At 36.0% G+C, this 17,734-nt stretch overlaps 1 protein-coding gene across 2 annotated transcripts; it reads right to left on the minus strand.

Moving 5' to 3' along the window:
• Positions 1-3,100: 3,100 nt before the first annotated feature.
• On the minus strand, positions 3,101-15,648 carry eno1a (enolase 1a, (alpha)). 2 transcript variants are annotated; one of them, XM_016505559.1, is made up of 12 exons: positions 15,495-15,648; positions 13,728-13,822; positions 11,458-11,553; positions 10,487-10,545; positions 9,757-9,826; positions 9,449-9,582; positions 8,040-8,262; positions 6,294-6,491; positions 4,806-5,007; positions 4,591-4,699; positions 4,436-4,494; positions 3,101-3,589 (listed from the first exon to the last, which is right to left on the minus strand). In XM_016505559.1, exons 2-12 carry the CDS (start codon positions 13,810-13,812, stop codon positions 3,526-3,528), a joined length of 1,299 nt encoding a protein of 432 aa, XP_016361045.1. In that variant the 5' UTR covers positions 13,813-13,822; positions 15,495-15,648; the 3' UTR covers positions 3,101-3,525. The 2 variants fall into 2 exon arrangements, with proteins under 2 accessions (XP_016361045.1, XP_016361044.1); XM_016505558.1 differs by lacking the exon at positions 10,487-10,545 and adding an exon at positions 10,184-10,242 and having other exon boundaries at positions 15,495-15,647.
• Between the last annotated feature and the right edge of the window lie 2,086 nt (positions 15,649-17,734).

Genomic DNA, 17,734 nt, shown 5'->3' on the forward strand with positions numbered 1-17,734 from the left:
CACACACTGGCCCAGCTAACCAATCACAGCACATTTCGTATTTCAGAAGGCGGGCCTTCATTTGATACAGGAACTATTCGAGCCGTTCATGCCAGACTGGGGAGAGAGGTGTTGTAATAATGTAAAATATGTGAAAAATAATGTGTTTTTCGAACAACCTAGTATGAGAGTCTGTTCTAGTACACCCCCAAAACAAAATCAAGACTTTGTAAAAGAGCATAATAGGACCCCTTTAAAAAAGAAGTAGCCATTTTCTTATTCGTAGATTAGATTTCAGGGGTCGAGTGTGTCACCACCTGCTATATTACAAGCAGGTTTCAGGATGTTTTGCATATGCAAGTGCAGCATTGTCTAACAAAGAAAAGGAAGCTGGGAAAATGATAAATGGATACGCCATGGCATCATAGTGCTGGAGGAAAAAAAACAGACTGAAGTCTAACTGTTTTGTGTTACGGTGTAATGATCACAGCTGGCTGTTTTCTCCTCTCATTATGATAAAGGTATCAAGAGGCTCATGCCGAGATATTGTGTGGGAAACGGATGGCTTGTTAGTCTATTGTGACATGACAGGCTGAATGAACAATAAAAATGGGGGAAGAGGGAGAATTTTTGTCCGAGGGTCTTGATTGGAGGAGAAGGAGCACGCCGTGATTGATTTCAGTGGGAGAGGGCGAGGAAGGAAAGTGGATTCAGGAGGTGTCTGTAATCAGAGAAACAAAGCCAAACGTACAAGTGCGGTTAAGAGACCGGTTTTGTGCGAGAAAAAGAAACAGCACACCTCCCTTCCCTTTGTCAGTTGAAATATGCAAGCTCTTGATACAGAATACCATACCTCGATCATTCCTGCCAGAACAAGACAGATGGCCTGAATCTCATTTCCACTGCAGTGCTACCTTGTCTTGGCAGCTCATCTGAAACTCTGCTATTAGTAATCCCTTACATATTGTGTGTCAAGGTAAAATGTACATTACAGGTTTTATGGCACCTTTAATCTGGCAAATTCCCTGGTTTTTAAAACCAAGGGACTGGCGACACTGAATGAAGGCATGGGTTAGTGTGTTGTGGGAGCTTTGAGGAGTGAAATATAATGAGGATCTGGATTACAGGAGACAATAAAGTACAGTGTGATTTGATTATCGAATTGTGGGCGGATTCATGCTCCCAAAGGAACAGTGATGGCAAAGAAAAACCAGAAGAAAATATGTATGCATGTGCACGTACTATGCAGATGAGAATTATTCAATTAATATATCGTAATCACATAAAATGATAAGTCCTAATAATCATAAATTGAAATTCAAAGCCATGATGTTCTTTCATCATACCAGAGCATGCAGATTTTTTTTTATTTTTCCTTTTTTTACAAATATGTAGCGTAGTAGAAGTTGAATATGAATTAGCTAACCAACCTTGTTAATGGTAAATTTGTATATTTTTATGCACTAAAAGAATAATCAAAATATCTATTATTAAAATTGGCTATTTTAGTGTGCCTATAAATAGAAAATGCTTAAAGGGATAGTTCACCCAAAAATGAAAATTCTGTTATCCTTTACTCACCCTCGTGCTGTTCCGAATCTGTAAATCTGAGTTTCTGTCTTCTGTTGAACACAAAAGAAGATATTTTGAAGAATGTTGGTAACTAAACAGTTGACGGTAGCCATTGACTTCCATAGTATGGAAACAAATACTATGAAAGTCAATGGGGACCATAGACTGTTTGGTTACCAGCATTCTTTAAAATATATTATTTGATGATGAAAGAAACTCATACAGATTTGGAACAACTTGAGGTTAAGTAAATTATGTTTAATCAGTAAAATAGTTTTTTTTTTTTTGCTTTAATAGGCCAGTCATTAAAAGAGAGAGAGAGAGAGAGAGAGGAGCATACAAAACGAATAAATGCTGTTTCAGCAGTATTTTGGTAGCATAACGTTGTACAAAAGCCTCACACATGGCAGCAGAGAAAAGAGGTGACATCTTAGCCAAGATTGTGCATTATACTAAAACAACGACAGAGGGCAGTGTGGAATAAAACACGATCTCTACACAGACGTTTCAGTGGTAGAACTATGACCGTTTCTTTCTCAAAACATTTAAGTATACATATATACTGAAATAACAGAATCGCCTGAAGACAAAGTTAATCACTCGTGGAAACAGCAAATCCGAGCACATGTAGTCAAATCCGTGTCTGTGTTGAATGCGCAGCGTACTGATTACACTGATTTATGACTGATACAACCACTGGGGGGCGCTTCTGTTTTTGCTGCTCCAGGGTTTGTGTTCATATATTATTGTCATATTTGCTCAGTGACAGATAGTTAAAAAAGTCTTTCTCAGGTTTCTGTATGGGTTTTAGTATAAAAATATTTATAATAATACAAATGTAATGGTTTTAAATGTTCTTTTTGTCTTGAATACTTGATTGGTGCACTTTCTGTCAGCTTAATGTTTTATGTAAGAGCTTAGATGAATTTCCATTACTTTTCCATATCACTTTTAGATTTTATTAATTTCCATGACTTTTCCAGTTGTTTGAGACTAACAGATTAGGATTTTGAAGGTTTGCACTGACTAATTCCTTCTAGCTGACCAAAATTACAAGCACTGTACAAGCACAAGCATTGTCTTACACTTTTTTGTTCGTTTGATTATTTTCCTTCACTTTTCTAGGGCCATAAACCACAGTTGTAAGATGGGAATATTCTGGGGATGTTTTCAGATTTTTCATGACTGGGGCACTAACCTTGTGTCCTGGCACTCACGCTCATAACCTGTTTGAGTACCTCATATTCGGACCTGTTCTTTCAAACCAAACTCAACAGGGCTTTTAGTTTTATTAGAAGAGCTGAAATGTTACTTGATTGCTTGTCAGAAAACACTTTCTGTTCAGGACGACCTATTGGATACTAAATTGCAGATATAGTCTCCGTTTTAGTAGATTTATACTACTGTGCGTTAAGTAGATAAATATAAGCTTCACCCACTGATAATGTAAATGCATTATATATATATATATATATATATATATATATGGCAAATTACAAAGTTTTGTTTATATTAAGTAGATAAATATATATAAGCTTTACCCACACTCTTCCATTTTAATAGGGATAATTTATTTGTTATGCCACACATATAGAACTAACACTTCTCAAAAGCAACACAATGCACATACTCATGCTGCACACCGCACAGCACAGTGAACAGCTTTAGCTCTTTGCTAAAATACTCTGTGGAGCACCAGAATCACTACAACTCACAAGAAGCTAAACAAAGTTCTCTCACACAACACAGAGACACAATAAAGGACTGATGCTATCTGGATACCAAAGCATAGATGTGGATGGGGACAAGGGCTGTCACGGAGAGCAGTGTTCTGTGCCACTGACTACAGATCTGGACCTTTGAATTCACTGCGTTTCCATCTAGTCTCCATTCTACAGGAGCTAGCGTTGCGTGGCTTTATGTGTGGGAGAGTAAGCACAATGAACACACTAAGACTGATGACGGGCCGCCACTTCAGATGGGCCTCCTGAAGTTCTTGCCAGCGAAACGAGCCTTGTCACCAAGCTCCTCCTCAATCCTGCAGACGTCAAACAATGTCAAAATCAATCTTGGAATTTCACTCACTTTAAACAACTTAAGACGTGCAGACTGGCACTTAATGTTATATATTAAAGTTGTAAGGATTAGTAAGAAGACACTATGCAGGAAAAAGAAATCATGGATCTCTTTAGTCGGTAAATGAACACGAAATATTGAGGAGTTGAACCATTTAACAGTTTGAGGTTGGTAGGATTTTTTTCTTATGCTCACCAGGTCTTCATTTATTTGTTAAAAAATACAGCAGTAAAAAACAATAAAAAAGTATGAGAAAAATTAGTACAATTTAAAGTAATTCTTCTATTTGAATATATTTTAAAAAGTAATTTATTCCTGTGATGGCAAAGCTGAATTTTCAGTAGCCATTACTCAAGTCTACAGTGTCACATGATCCTTGTAAAATGCTAATTTGCTGCTCAAGAAACATTTAAGTTGAAAATGTTATGCTGTTTAATATTTTTGTGGAAAACCTGAATAAAGTTCAAAAGAACAGCATTTATTTGCAATAAAATGTTTTGTAAGATTATAATTGTCTTTACTTTTGATCAATTTAAAGCATCGTTGTTGAATAAAAGTATTAATATCTTAAAAAAAAATCTTTCTGACCCCAAACTTTAAAATGGTAGTATATTACATGTGAGAGGAAAGACAGTTGAGGGCTATGAGAGAGCATTTGGTTGCTAGGGACAACAGTCAAATATAGAGTACAGTTATTATGCAAAAATATTTGACTGTATAATGCAACTATTGACCAATCAGAATCAACTATTCCAGGCAAAGAGCTTGTATAAAAATGTAATAATGATGTATAAATGCAACCGCTCACCTCAGCAGCTGATTGTACTTGGCCAGGCGCTCAGACCGGCAGGGAGCACCAGTCTTGATCTGAGAGAAAGAGAAAAAAAAAAGACAGTTTACTTTGCAATTCCCTACAAAGCATTGGCCAACCTTAGATAAGACGGTGCTTGGCAAGCTTTGTACCTGGCCAGTGCAGAGTCCAACCACAAGGTCAGCGATGAAGGTGTCCTCTGTCTCTCCAGAACGGTGGCTGACCATCACACCCCATCCATTAGACTGGGCCATCTTACAGCTAAACAAAGGAAGACAGAAACAAAACACATGAACCTAAATTTTAGTTGTTTAATTCTTATGTAAAAATATCCACATCCATAGTGTGAGACATCAGAAATACTTACGCCTGAAGGGACTCAGTCACGGATCCGATCTGGTTGACTTTGAGCAGCAGGCAGTTGCAGGCCTTGTCAGACACAGCTTTAGCAATGCGCTTGGGGTTGGTCACAGTGAGGTCATCACCCACCACCTGGATGTTAGTGCTGGCAGTGAAGTTGGTCCAGGCCTCCCAGTCATCCTGGTCAAATGGATCCTCAATGGAGACCACTGAGAAGCAAAAGATGGAACTTTATTGATTTGAGCTGGAGTTAAAGGAGTTAAAATCTGTCTGTCTATCTATATCTATCTACTTAATATTTAGCGTTTTAATAAAGGATCGTTCAATTGCAAAACTGCTATAAAGGAGGAAATTTTACTGGTACTGGTATTAGGGTTAGGCTTAACAAACACAGAAAAAACAGTAATACTGTGAAATATTTTTTACAATTTAAAATAACTTATCTATTTTCAATATATTTTAAAAAGTAATTTATTCCTGTAATGGCAAAGCTGAATTTTCAACAGTCATTACTCCAGTCTTCAGTGTCCTTATAATGATCCTTCAGAAATCATTATAATATGCTGATTTGGTGCTCAAGAAACGTTTCTTTTCATTAGTAATGTTGTGGAAACTGCATGGACTCTATGATGAATAAATCATTCAAAAGAACAGCATTTGTTTTTGTTGTTTTTTGGGGGGGGGGGTTAAGTAAAACAAAGTCAGTTTCTTTAGTGTCACATGATACTTTACATTTTTCTAATATGCTGATTTGGTGCTCAATTATTAATAATGGTCCTTATTATTAACAATGTTGTTTTTACTGCTTAATATTTTTGTGGAAATCGTGATCCATTTTTATTTTTCAGATTATTTGATGAATAGAAAGTTCAAAAGAACAGCATTTATTTGAAGTAAAAAACATTTGTAACATTATAAATGTTGTTGCTGAACAACAGTATATAATGTAATAATTATATAAAAAGTAATAAGTATATAAAAAGTATAAAATGTTGCTGAAAAAGAAAAACTGGCCTAGTGTACCCTGCAATGTTTTTGAGACTAATAAATACACCACAGTTAATGCACTAGTTTATTATTTATATACAATGTATTCTGTAAGTCTGGAGAACTGCTGACTGGCCTCTAGGGGGTTAAATCACCCGTTAAGACTCTCACCCCCACAGCAGGGTTTCATTCACTGCTGCATCTCTTCAAATACCTGTGCCTATTTTTGGAGGTCTAAAGATACCCAAAAGACATGAGGGAAGAATTTGTGTTCGGGTAAACGCACTTAGATAAGGAAAATGTGTTTTGGTAACACTTTACAATAAGGTTTAACATCAGTTCCTGTACTAGATTATTATTATTACTAAAATTATTATTAATTAAATTTGTTTAATGTTTATATATCACACTTAAGATTTGCACTTAGCAGTTGTCACTGGCCATCTGAGGATTGTAGTAGTGTATCACACTCTCACACACAGTAATACTAAAGATCAGGGACACTGACCAGGATAATCCTTGACAAAGCTCCTGTAGAGGTCAGCCAGCTGGTCAGGGCTGATATAACGGCTGGGGTCATCAGGTGATTTGAAGTCCAGGTCGTACTTGCCACCCTTGTAGAACTCCGAGGCGGCCACATCCATGCCGATCACAATCTTGTCAGTGTAGCCGGCTTTGCTAATGGCATTCTTCAGCAGCTCCAGAGCTGAAAAACATATGTAGTTGATGCATAACTTTTTTTTTTTTAAACAACATAAGGCTTTTAGGATAAAATGTATAAGGTAAAGTATATGTTTTAGGTTTCACTTACTTTTTTTTACACTATTTTAAATCTTACCCTCGCCTTCACTAGTTTATTTTAATGGTTCTGCAGTCTGACAAATGCAGTTTTAAATATACAAACATTCAATGCAGAACGTTAACTTCCCAAAAGTATTTCAGGTCAAATGCCCAAAACATCTGTAAGCACTCATAACAAACCATTAATATTTCTGCAGTTTATATTAGCTACAGCCAAATAATCAGTTCAGGCATTGATTTGTACTTTGTTTAAACATAAATGCATCTTGAAAATATATCTCATGGTGCTATGCTTATTACACGTAAGCTTTTAACCTACAGCAACTAAATTAATTGTAAAAATAACAAATAATATGGGTAAAGAACAGGATAAATATTTAGACATTCACAAAATAAGTATTCCAATTAGATGTGAAGAAGAACTCTACATTATTTTTCTCTGAAATAGGCAGATGTTATGGCTGTGATTCGCAGGCAACACAAGGTCATGCGCATTCCCAGAATTCCCCAGAGTGGGCCTCAGCTGCAGAACTTCACTAGCTTCAATTCAATTATACCAATGCAGCAGATCTTCAAATGAAAACCATTTGTTGTTTGATTGAAATTAGTTTTGAAGGACTGAACAAGTTTAGGTAATGATTCATAGTAACTCAAACATTTTGTTGTTCAATGGTCATGTTTGTAAACTCGCTTATCTATAATCAAGATAACCGTAATCTCTGACTCCTTGAGTTATCTTGAGTGTTCTCTATGTCTTATACCATATTGTATATTAGTGCTTATCTGTACTTGTCGGTGGCTAAAAAAATGAATTTGGTTATAAATGTAAATAATTTCTAAGATCAAACGGATAGTTTACATTTAATTCCCAAAGTATATTTTACCGTGAATATGTTTTATATTTATGGTAGCAGTTCTGTAGTATTTACATTCATGCACATTCCCAGAATTCCCCAGAGAGTGGGCCTCAGCTGCAGAACTTCACTAGCTTCAATTCAATTATACCAATGCAGCAGATCTTCAAATGAAAACCATTTGTTGTTTGATTGAAATTAGTTTTGAAGGACTGAACAAGTTTAGGTAATGATTCATAGTAACTCAAACATTTTGTTGTTCAATGGTCATGTTTGTAAACTCGCTTATCTATAATCAAGATAACCGTAATCTCTGACTCCTTGAGTTATCTTGAGTGTTCTCTATGTCTTATACCATATTGTATATTAGTGCTTATCTGTACTTGTCGGTGGCTAAAAAAATGAATTTGGTTATAAATGTAAATAATTTCTAAGATCAAACGGATAGTTTACATTTAATTCCCAAAGTATATTTTACCGTGAATATGTTTTATATTTATGGTAGCAGTTCTGTAGTATTTACATTCTTAAAAATCTGCTCCATGAAACTGAGGCAGATCTACATCTAGACCTGTTATCACGAAACTCCAGACTCTCACCTTCTTTGTTCTCAAGGATGTTGGGAGCGAAGCCCCCTTCATCGCCCACATTGGTGGCATCTTTGCCATACTTCTCCTTAATGACATTCTTCAGGTTGTGATAAACTTCAGCACCAATGCGCATGGCCTCTTTGAAGTTGCTAGCACCGACAGGCAGGATCATGAACTCCTGCATGGCCAGCTTGTTTCCAGCGTGGGAGCCGCCGTTGATAACGTTGAAGGCCTTTGAAAACAGACAGTCTATTTATAGTGCGTCATAGTTTGCATCTTTCAGTAATGTTTATGGTTTATGTCATTGGGCATTTATTCCAGACAGAGATGTAGGTAAGTATGCAGCAATTTTGGGCTGATTTTAGCTGGTATTTATGATATTTATAATACTTTTTAAAATAATTTCAACTTGTATCTGTGTTAAATTTAACTAAAAAAACAAAAACACTTTTATCGAAAGTGATAACTTATGCCCGGTTCAGACTACACGATTTTAGCCCGATTTTGCCACGATTTGCTTGATGTAGGGTGTCGTGGGGATTCGTAAACGACAATGGGCGTCGGGACGCAAGATTCCATCGTTTCAGCACATGTAGCGTGTCATAGTGGACGACAACTGATTCCGCGTCTGCGATGCTTCACGACAGAAAGACTAGCATGTTTCATTTTTTTTACATCGTCCACGACGAGTTCTGTCACATTGGTGATGTTGACCAATAGCAGCACAGAAGCTCTTTCATACACAGGTTTCAAACATGGCGAAACTTAAGAATTATGAGATGGAGGAAAGGTTTGTGGAGCTGTGGCAACAGTACTCCTGCCTGTATGATGCGTCATCGAGGGACTACCACGACAGAACAAAGAAAGAAAAATGCTGGCGAACTATAGCGGAAGCACTTCAGCAATGTTTACACTCTTGTTTTCGGAAGTCAGTCGCTAGTTCCGCCTTCTCGATGACATCACGCGCATCGTTAAAGACGACACGCAATGAATGGTCGGGAAGCAACGTGTAGTCTGACATGTTTCTTGTCCACGACACGACAAGATTTTAGGAGTCAAAATCGTGTAATCTGACACAGTGACTATTGTGACCGACAAAAATATTGTGTAGTCTGAACCCAGCATTAGTAGCAGATAGAACTGAACACACAAAATGTTCTGATGAATTCAATCACATGACTTGTTAAGGGCAAAGTCACATTACTTTTTAGATGCACATCTAAGAACGGATTTAGTAAATGTGTTTGGATTTTGGTTTATTTACGGAATAAAAAAATGTATCCAACTTAAAAGCATCCTGCATTTTTTTTGTGACGTCGCAAAATTTGCATTAAATAGGTGGATGGAAACCAGTTAAACACTGTAATGTACATCAGTAAAGACTGATAATTATTCAGGTTATTATTCTGAGCACGTACAGGGACAGGAAGAATGACTTCTGGGTTGCCAGCGAGGTCTGCGATGTGGCGGTAGAGGGGGACGCCCTTCTCTGCAGCACCAGCCTTGCACACAGCCAGGGAAACGCCCAGGATGGCATTAGCACCAAACTTTGCTGTGAATTCAAGGGAGCACATTCATTAAAATAATGGATGCGTATTTGAGAGTCTTTATAAACCGGCGTGAAGAGCTGTGATAAATTACGCTTTCATAACGTGAATAAATTCTGTTCTGGCAACTCAAGGAATTGTAACTATAACGAAACACTTAATCATATTAATATGCTTACACTTGTTTTCAGTGCCATCCATATCAAGCATCAGCTTATCAATCTTCTCCTGCTCCAAGACTGACACGTTCTGTTTAAGCACAAAAGATTGATTACTGACAATATCAATCATTATTCAAGGAGTATGACGTTCACACAAACTTCATTTAGCATAGAACAAATGCAACATTATGGCATTCACAGCATTGTGAGATTAGTGGGAGGTTTTTTATCTTTATAACTGTCTTTAGAGATGACTAAACGCTAATATTTATTCAAACGTTAGTTAATATTCACAACAAGACACTTACCACTAATAATAATGGTTCCCAACTTATCTAATTCTCTCAAATAATCTTTCAGTGCCTCTCTTGTATATTATGAATAACCACAACTCAACAACAGTATGTATACATTATCATGTTAGTCAAAGAACAGATATTCCTACCTGGCTAACCAGAGCAGGTGCAATTGATTTATTGATATGCTCAACAGCTTTTGAGACACCTGCAGGGACACAAGCAGACCATCACTGATCCAGGCCAAGGAGTGGATGAACATGCAGAGCAGACGTGACTAGATGATCACAGAGCAGATAGGTGCTTTATTGTCAATGAAAACATCTGTGATCATCTACAAATACCTGCCAGGGTTAGTCGGCAAAGCAAACTCAAAAAAGGCTCATGCTGCTTCTGTGCTATATCAAAAGGGGTTAAGTTCCTCACTTCAGTTAATACACACGCTAATTTACCTGATTACACAAAGCAGGGGCCAAGAACTCATTTACATATTTAACAGCTCTTTTCACCCCTGACAGAGGACAAAAGATGGCAGAAGAAAGAGAGGATGAGAGGAGAAAAGAAACACTGCAGTGCAGATGGATGCCATTGAAAAAAAAATTATGGATTTCACAGGAATTAAGAAATGAAGGTTTAAAAATAAATAAATAAATGCAGTACATTCTTAATTTCATTCGGATTTTTTCTCGATGTTATTATGATGTATGAAATATACATATGATATTATGTATATTTGGTAAACATTACAAATCAAGCATGATTTAAAATGAGTTTTCACATAGAACATTTTATTCTATTTTTATACACTACTGTTAAAAGGTTTGTGGTCAGTAAGACTTTTTTAGTGTTTCTGAAAGAAGTCTCCTATGCTTTTTGTTTGATCAATAACACAATAAAACAGTACTGTGAAATATTACAATTTAAAATAACCGTTTTCTATTTAAAAAAAATAATAATTCCAGCAGCCATTAATCTAGTCTTAAGTGTCCCATGATCCTTCAGAAATCATTATAATATTTTAATATGCTCAAAGAACATTTCTTCAAGATTCTTTGATGAATATAAAATAAAAAAACAACATCTTCCGTAACATTATAAAATGTCTTTACTGTCACTTTTTAACAATTTAATGGGTCCTTGTTGAATAAAAGTAACTTTTCAAAAAAAAAATAAAAAAAAATTATAAAATAAATCTTACAGACCCCAACAATTTGAATAGTAGTGTATATTTATTATTCTCATATTATTAATATCTAATACATTTATAAAACTGTTTTGTCAAGCAATAATATTTAAATTCAAATATTTAAATATTAACATTAAATTAAATATGAAAATTACTTAATTTTAAAGTTTAATATCTCAGAATTCTAGTGATGCTTTGAAATACTACATTTACAAACTGAATATCTGAAATACAAACCTTTGCCCAGATAACGTGTCTTGTCATTGTCACGGAGTTCAAGGGCTTCATAGATGCCAGTAGAAGCGCCACTGGGCACTGCAGCTCTGAAGAGACCTATTGAACAATAAATACAAGGAAACCTGTGAATGGTTATAAACATGTACAAACAACCCTGCTAGTTTTGCAGAAATCTGATTCCAGAATTTCCTACTAGAACCACTGAGGTCACAGCTGGTCGACCATATAAAGAATGGTAGGACACACCTCCTCACTGCAGAAGAGTTCACGCAACAGAATCACAATAAAAATAAAAATCTCTGCAGACCAGCAGCAGACTACATGTCAATATATAGTACATAATATGTTGACAGAAAAAATAATTGATTGATTAAACAATTGATAAGCATGGTAACTCAAGGCATTTTTATCACCCAAACTCAATGTAGAAAGTGATGTTAAGGGGGTTTCCTCTTGTGATGTAACCTCCTGAGAGAAAGAGACACCCCCGATTGAGGCTGGCACACATGCACTACATGATGGCATATTTTGACTCGGAGTGTGGCAAATCTGTACATGCATATTCAATCAGCTCTGCTGAGCGAGCATAAGTCGATTGCCAGAGCGTGCAGTTGAAAACAGATTTAAAGCTCAACCAGAAACTCATCAACTGTTACATAGTAAGTCTGTACCTAACCAATCATTTCCACCAAGCAACAGTAGAGTATCCAAACCTATAAAACAGGCAGAGTGCAATAATGCCTAGTTTTGATCTTTGTAACATATCTGTGTTAATACACTGATCCAATCATTCATATTTAATGCTTTGCCAATCCAATGAATCAAAATCTTAGAAATTGTGCAATAGCTATACGTTAGGCTGTATTTTTCCAGCCCTCATACTAATCAAAACACATTCATTAAGCTGCACTCAAATACACACAGACACATTAGATTTGGGTGAGTTGTCTCCATTAGTTTTCATACATCTGGGACTGAGGGGAAAAGTACAAGAACATCGGCAGAAGACGAATAAACATTCTACACATTAGTCCCTATAAAAAAACGCATTCATCACCTTCAAACACTAACCTGGCAAAGTATGCCAACTCTCTCTCTGTTCAATACAATCTGGCAGAAGAGATATTCTTCATATTTGTTCTCTTGCCAGCCTCAATCTTTCAAAATGGTCATTCACTAAACATAATTAAAATTCCGGGCATGTGTTAGAGGACAAGGCACCACCTTGTGTTACATTTGTGTGTAGGGGACTGGACAAAAAGCAAGTTACAAAATCAAGTATATGCTTTTAAGCATTGTTGCAAATGAGCAAAACATGAATATGAGATACAATGAGGCAAAAAGTCTACATGTTGTACACTACCATTCAAAAGTTTGGGGTCTGTAAGATTTTTTTCTGACGAAAGTTGCATTTATTTTGATCAAAAATACAGTAAAACAGTAATATTATGAATTTTCAATGTAAAATAACTGTTTTTATTTTATTATATTTTAAATATTATAATATAGCCTATTTTAAAATGTAATTTATTCCTGTGATGGCAGAGCTGAATTTTCAACAGCCATTACAACAATTGTGCTGCTTAATACAACTTAATATAACTGTGAGTGATACATTTTTTTGATGAATAGAAATAGAATAAAAATTATTTTTTTGCAACTTTACTGTCACTTTTGATTAATTTAATACTTTCTTGCTGAATAAAAGTATTAATTTATTTAAAAAAAATAAAAAATAAAAATCTTACTGACCCCAAACTTGAATATAATTACTTTCTGTGTTCATGTGCAAAGCACCACACTGTAGCAATGCAATCCAAGTGGTATGTATAACTACAGCTATTTATAACCACCTACCACCTGAAACGTCGACTCTATGCTATTGGACACCAACATGAGGGCCTGAATAGGCAGAGAGCAGCTCAGAAGCTCACCCTTGTGAAACTGCCACAGCATTCAGACAGCACGCCCCAATAACACCACATACAATGTCAATTACTGTCGCTTTGTATTGATGTTCAACTTGTAATGGACTGCTCTGCGGTTGAAGAGACTGTGGTGATGGACGATGCTTTTTATCTCTAAAATGGACCCATTTTTGAATTTGCTGGCACATTACAAAATTGATTAATCTTCCTGAAAGAATCATCAGATCAATATACATATAATGTGATTCTCTTTTTTTTTGTATTAAAAAAAATATCTGAAGTAAATATAATGAAAAACAATGAAATTGTGAAGTATTTGTAACATTTTTTAGCATTACATACCTTTCTTGGTGTACAGATCAACCTCCACAGTGGGGTTTCCACGGGAGTCAAAGATTTCACGAGCGTGGATCTTCAGGATGGACATGTTGCAGTTTCTGGGCAGAAAAAAACACATGTAAAAAAACATAAGGAGCTGAAAAACATATCAGACAGCCACAAAATAACACTTATGGTTAGAGATGTACAATGTATTGGTACCATATCAGTTATTGGTCTATATTTTAATTGTTTTTATATTTATCTATCTGCATCGACCGACTAATATTGAAAATGTAACTGTTAAAGCATGTTTACCCTATTTTTACATTTAGATTATATTAAGCCTTAAAATTAGTTTTCAGTATTTTATTTTGAATTAATTTAGACAAAATAGAATTTTTATATTTTTTATGAATTACACTTATTAAAACATATTTTTAATATAAAAATAGTAATATAGTTTTGCTTTATAAGAACATGGAAATATAAATTTTACTTCTAGTCATAGCTAATACCATTGAAGGCCTTATGGTGATTTCCCCACTAGGAAATGACTCAACTATTCCAAACTGAGTCAAAGATGAGGAAGGTTCTACACTCTTTCACCACATTTCATCAGCATCCACTCTTTATATGATCTGGAGTTTCAGTTAATGCAGTCACCAAAGGACTAACAAGTTCAAACTGAGTAATCCACCCCATTCTAACAGTCAACAGTGTTGGGGAAAGTTACTTTTAAAAGTAATGCATTACAATATTGCACTACATGAGCAACAGGCACCAGAAGTTGAGAACAAACTAACATTGTGACTTGCAAGCGCCTATTTCCCTCTCCAGCCAAGAAAAGCTGAGCCTTTCAGCTGTCAGCACCTGTTCAGCTAAAAATGCGGCTGTACTGGACATTTAGAAACATGTAGTGACACTCAAATCCTCTAGCATTATGCTTGTGAAGGTTTGTGTTTTTGCCTGCAAAGTCACTATTCATCTCTCAAATTAATGATTATGTGCTAACATATAAAACTAACAAAGAAACATACACTTCTTTTGGACCAATGGAAAATCCTGTAGCCTTAAATGTCTGTGGAAACTTCCCACTGCCCACAACACAGTGGGTTGGGTTAACTGAGACAGACAGTAACAAGTGACTGGCCTTCTGTCTGCAGTGCATTGAGAAAGTGTTGCTCTCAATTGTATCAGATTTATATTGAGAATTACATTAAAATCAGCTTCAAATTCAAGATTTTAAACATCTGTGATGACCATAAAAAAGGGTGTGTTGATAATAATATCTGTCACACTAATAATCAAATATAGTTCTAAAATAAATCTATTGCAACGCTTAAAAGCTACACGATAAATAAAAGTAATGTCCCCAGTTACATATCTTTCCAATATCCGGTGTCAAACCGGGACTCGTTTTATTTAGTTTGCTGACAAAATCCCGTGTAGAGCAGCTGTAACCCAAGACCAATTCCTTTCTACACTAAACGTCATTTTACATTTTTGAATGAAAGTGTTTCTGTCACGAGAACGCGTATAGGTCACGAAAAACATCTGCATCTCTTCTTAATAACGACTGTGCGTCACATACATGTTATAGCGTTAAGATGAGATAATAGTAACTGAATGCTCCGATTCTAGAGGACGTCACCGCACGACAGCATCACCTTCATTGCATAACTCGCTCGAACATCACGACCACTGATTTAGTACACCTTATTTTTGATGACAAATATTTTTAACTGCTAAAATATAAAAGCTACAACACACACCCTGCATTCACCTTACCGTATCTGGCCTAGCCAGCGCAAGGACAGTCGAGAGCTGACCGTGGTGCAGAAAGCAAAGAAGGCAGAAGGGGCTGCTCTCGCGCACTGTTACGTGTAGGGCATCAGGAAGCGGTCAGCGCGAGCGGGTTTCTCGTGCTGTGATTGGTCAGTCGCGACTCACGCGGTACTCTAATGCGATTGCATGGCAGAATGCACGTTTTCAACCGGCAAGACTCCGCCTTCGACAGGAATGCGGACATTTTAATTCATTGATTAAAAGCGTTTATTTATTTTATTTCAAGGCTGTTAATGACATGCTGTTGACAGTATCTGGAACTTTATTAATGTATCTTGTGTTTAAAGCTTCTTGACTCCAATATGTTCGCGTTTTATGCTGGAAGCTGGGGCATTGTGGAGTACGTGCAAAGCATCACCTACTACCAGTGATGCGTCATAGTGAGTATGCACAATGCACATGAGTGAACGGATGCTGATTGGACATGGCAGCTTTTATGTCAGGGTCGGCAAGTAAGTTTGGCATCGGGCCACAAAAAAAAAAATCGTCACTATGGCGGGCCAGAACATAGTCACAGGGTAATTTAAGAAATTAATTGATGAAAAATACAACTAGAATCACCTGTGACAGACTGTTACAGTGTCTTTTGTAACTGGTAGTGAGCAGTTACTCTGTAAATCCTGTAGGTCATTCTAAGCTCAGTTTACACTGTGATTTATAAAATTATGTACATTCGATTGCACACTAGTTTCAAAGGGTTTATTGTTATAATATTAAAAAAATTTGATGACACGAACTCGTCAAAAAATGTTTATAGACATATATATTAATTTACACTTAACTCTTTTTAAATGATAGGCTACTTTAATTCATTTCATAGCTGAGAGCTTTTTGTTGTTTTTTATTTTATATAGCTTGTCAATGCGTTCATTTTTATAAAACAGAAAATCACGTTTTTTCTTGTTTCTCTCTCAAGTGTATTTAGATGGTTATGTTTTATTTTGGTTATTCAACAGCATATCAAAATATATGCAAATAGGCACAATATGAAAGCATTATATTTTACACCAAGATTATCGTACCAAATATATTCACAATGTCATCTGTACATCTCAAACGCACACGATGGTCCAAGTGATGCTGTGCGCTCTCTAGCCTCGACTATGGCAGCCTCACTCAGTGAATGACCTTGAGCAAGATTACTAGTACGCCATCTTATGGCTGCTCATAGGACTTCCAACCTATTTCCTTCAAGTCCTCAGACATGCAATAGGCTGTATCGTTTGTATGAGTTTCGTGGTTATGAAATACAATGGTGTTATAATTTTATATACATAAAACCTTTATTTGTTTGTATTTGTCTTTACAGAAGGCTACTATAGAGATTTCTTGACAAAATCTATACTGTTCAAAAATTTGTTGGTTGCATTTATTTGATTAAAAATACAATAAAACTGTAATACCGTGAAATATTATTGAAGGGCAAAATAACTGATATATTTTTTATATATTTTAGAATGCAATTTATTCCTGTGATGGCAAAGCTACATTTTCAGCAACCAGTCTTCAGTGTCACATGGTCCTTCATAAATCATTCTAATATGTTGATTTGATGCTTACGAAACATTTATCAAAGCTGTGCAGTGCAATATTAACAGTGAATGCTTAATATTTTGTCAAAAGCCATGATATAATTTTTTAGGATTCTTTGACGAAGAGAAAGTTCAAAAGCATTTATTTAAAATGTAAATATTTTGTAACATTAAAATTTATTTATTGATCAATTGAATGCATCACTGCTGAGTAAAAGTATTAATTTCTTGTGGAATATTATAAAAGTATTATAAAATCTTGTGGAGATCCACACTGTTGCTATAGATTGACTTAGTGTTCTTAGGCTGAATATACATGGGGCAACTTTTTTGAGCAATGTTGCTTGGGCACTTTCCCATTGAGAATGGGTAACAAATTTCTATCTGGATACTTTAGATCGGTCGTGGGCCCTGTGTCTCACCTGGTTGCCCGTTGACGGCAACATTGCCCAAAGTTGCCCAGCAACATTACTCAAAAAGTTGCCCTGTGTATCATCAGCCTTAGTGTACTGACTGAGCAATAGTGTTCAATAGGAGCCTATTTAACCAGTTCTCTCATTACACTGAGTTACAGTGAAATGTAGTTCCCTTTCATGGGAACTTCGAACTGCATCCTCTAGGGGTCGCTATGGGGAACGCCTCATCGTGACC

Source organism: Sinocyclocheilus anshuiensis, unplaced genomic scaffold (genome assembly GCF_001515605.1).
Source record: "Sinocyclocheilus anshuiensis isolate Anshui unplaced genomic scaffold, SAMN03320099.WGS_v1.1 scaffold883, whole genome shotgun sequence".
Taxonomy (NCBI): Eukaryota; Metazoa; Chordata; class Actinopteri; order Cypriniformes; family Cyprinidae; genus Sinocyclocheilus; species Sinocyclocheilus anshuiensis.

Excerpts from the sequence above, each read along its gene's own strand:
- eno1a (XM_016505559.1), bottom strand. The coding sequence starts at position 13,812 with ATGTCCATCCTGAAGATCCACGCTCGTGAAATCTTTGACTCCCGTGGA. Across the intron at positions 11,554-13,727 it reads TGATCTGTACACCAAGAAAG|GTCTCTTCAGAGCTGCAGTG; the intron begins GTATGTAATGCT and ends ATTGTTCAATAG. Across the intron at positions 10,546-11,457 it reads GACACGTTATCTGGGCAAAG|GGGTGAAAAGAGCTGTTAAA; the intron begins GTTTGTATTTCA and ends GTCCTCTGTCAG.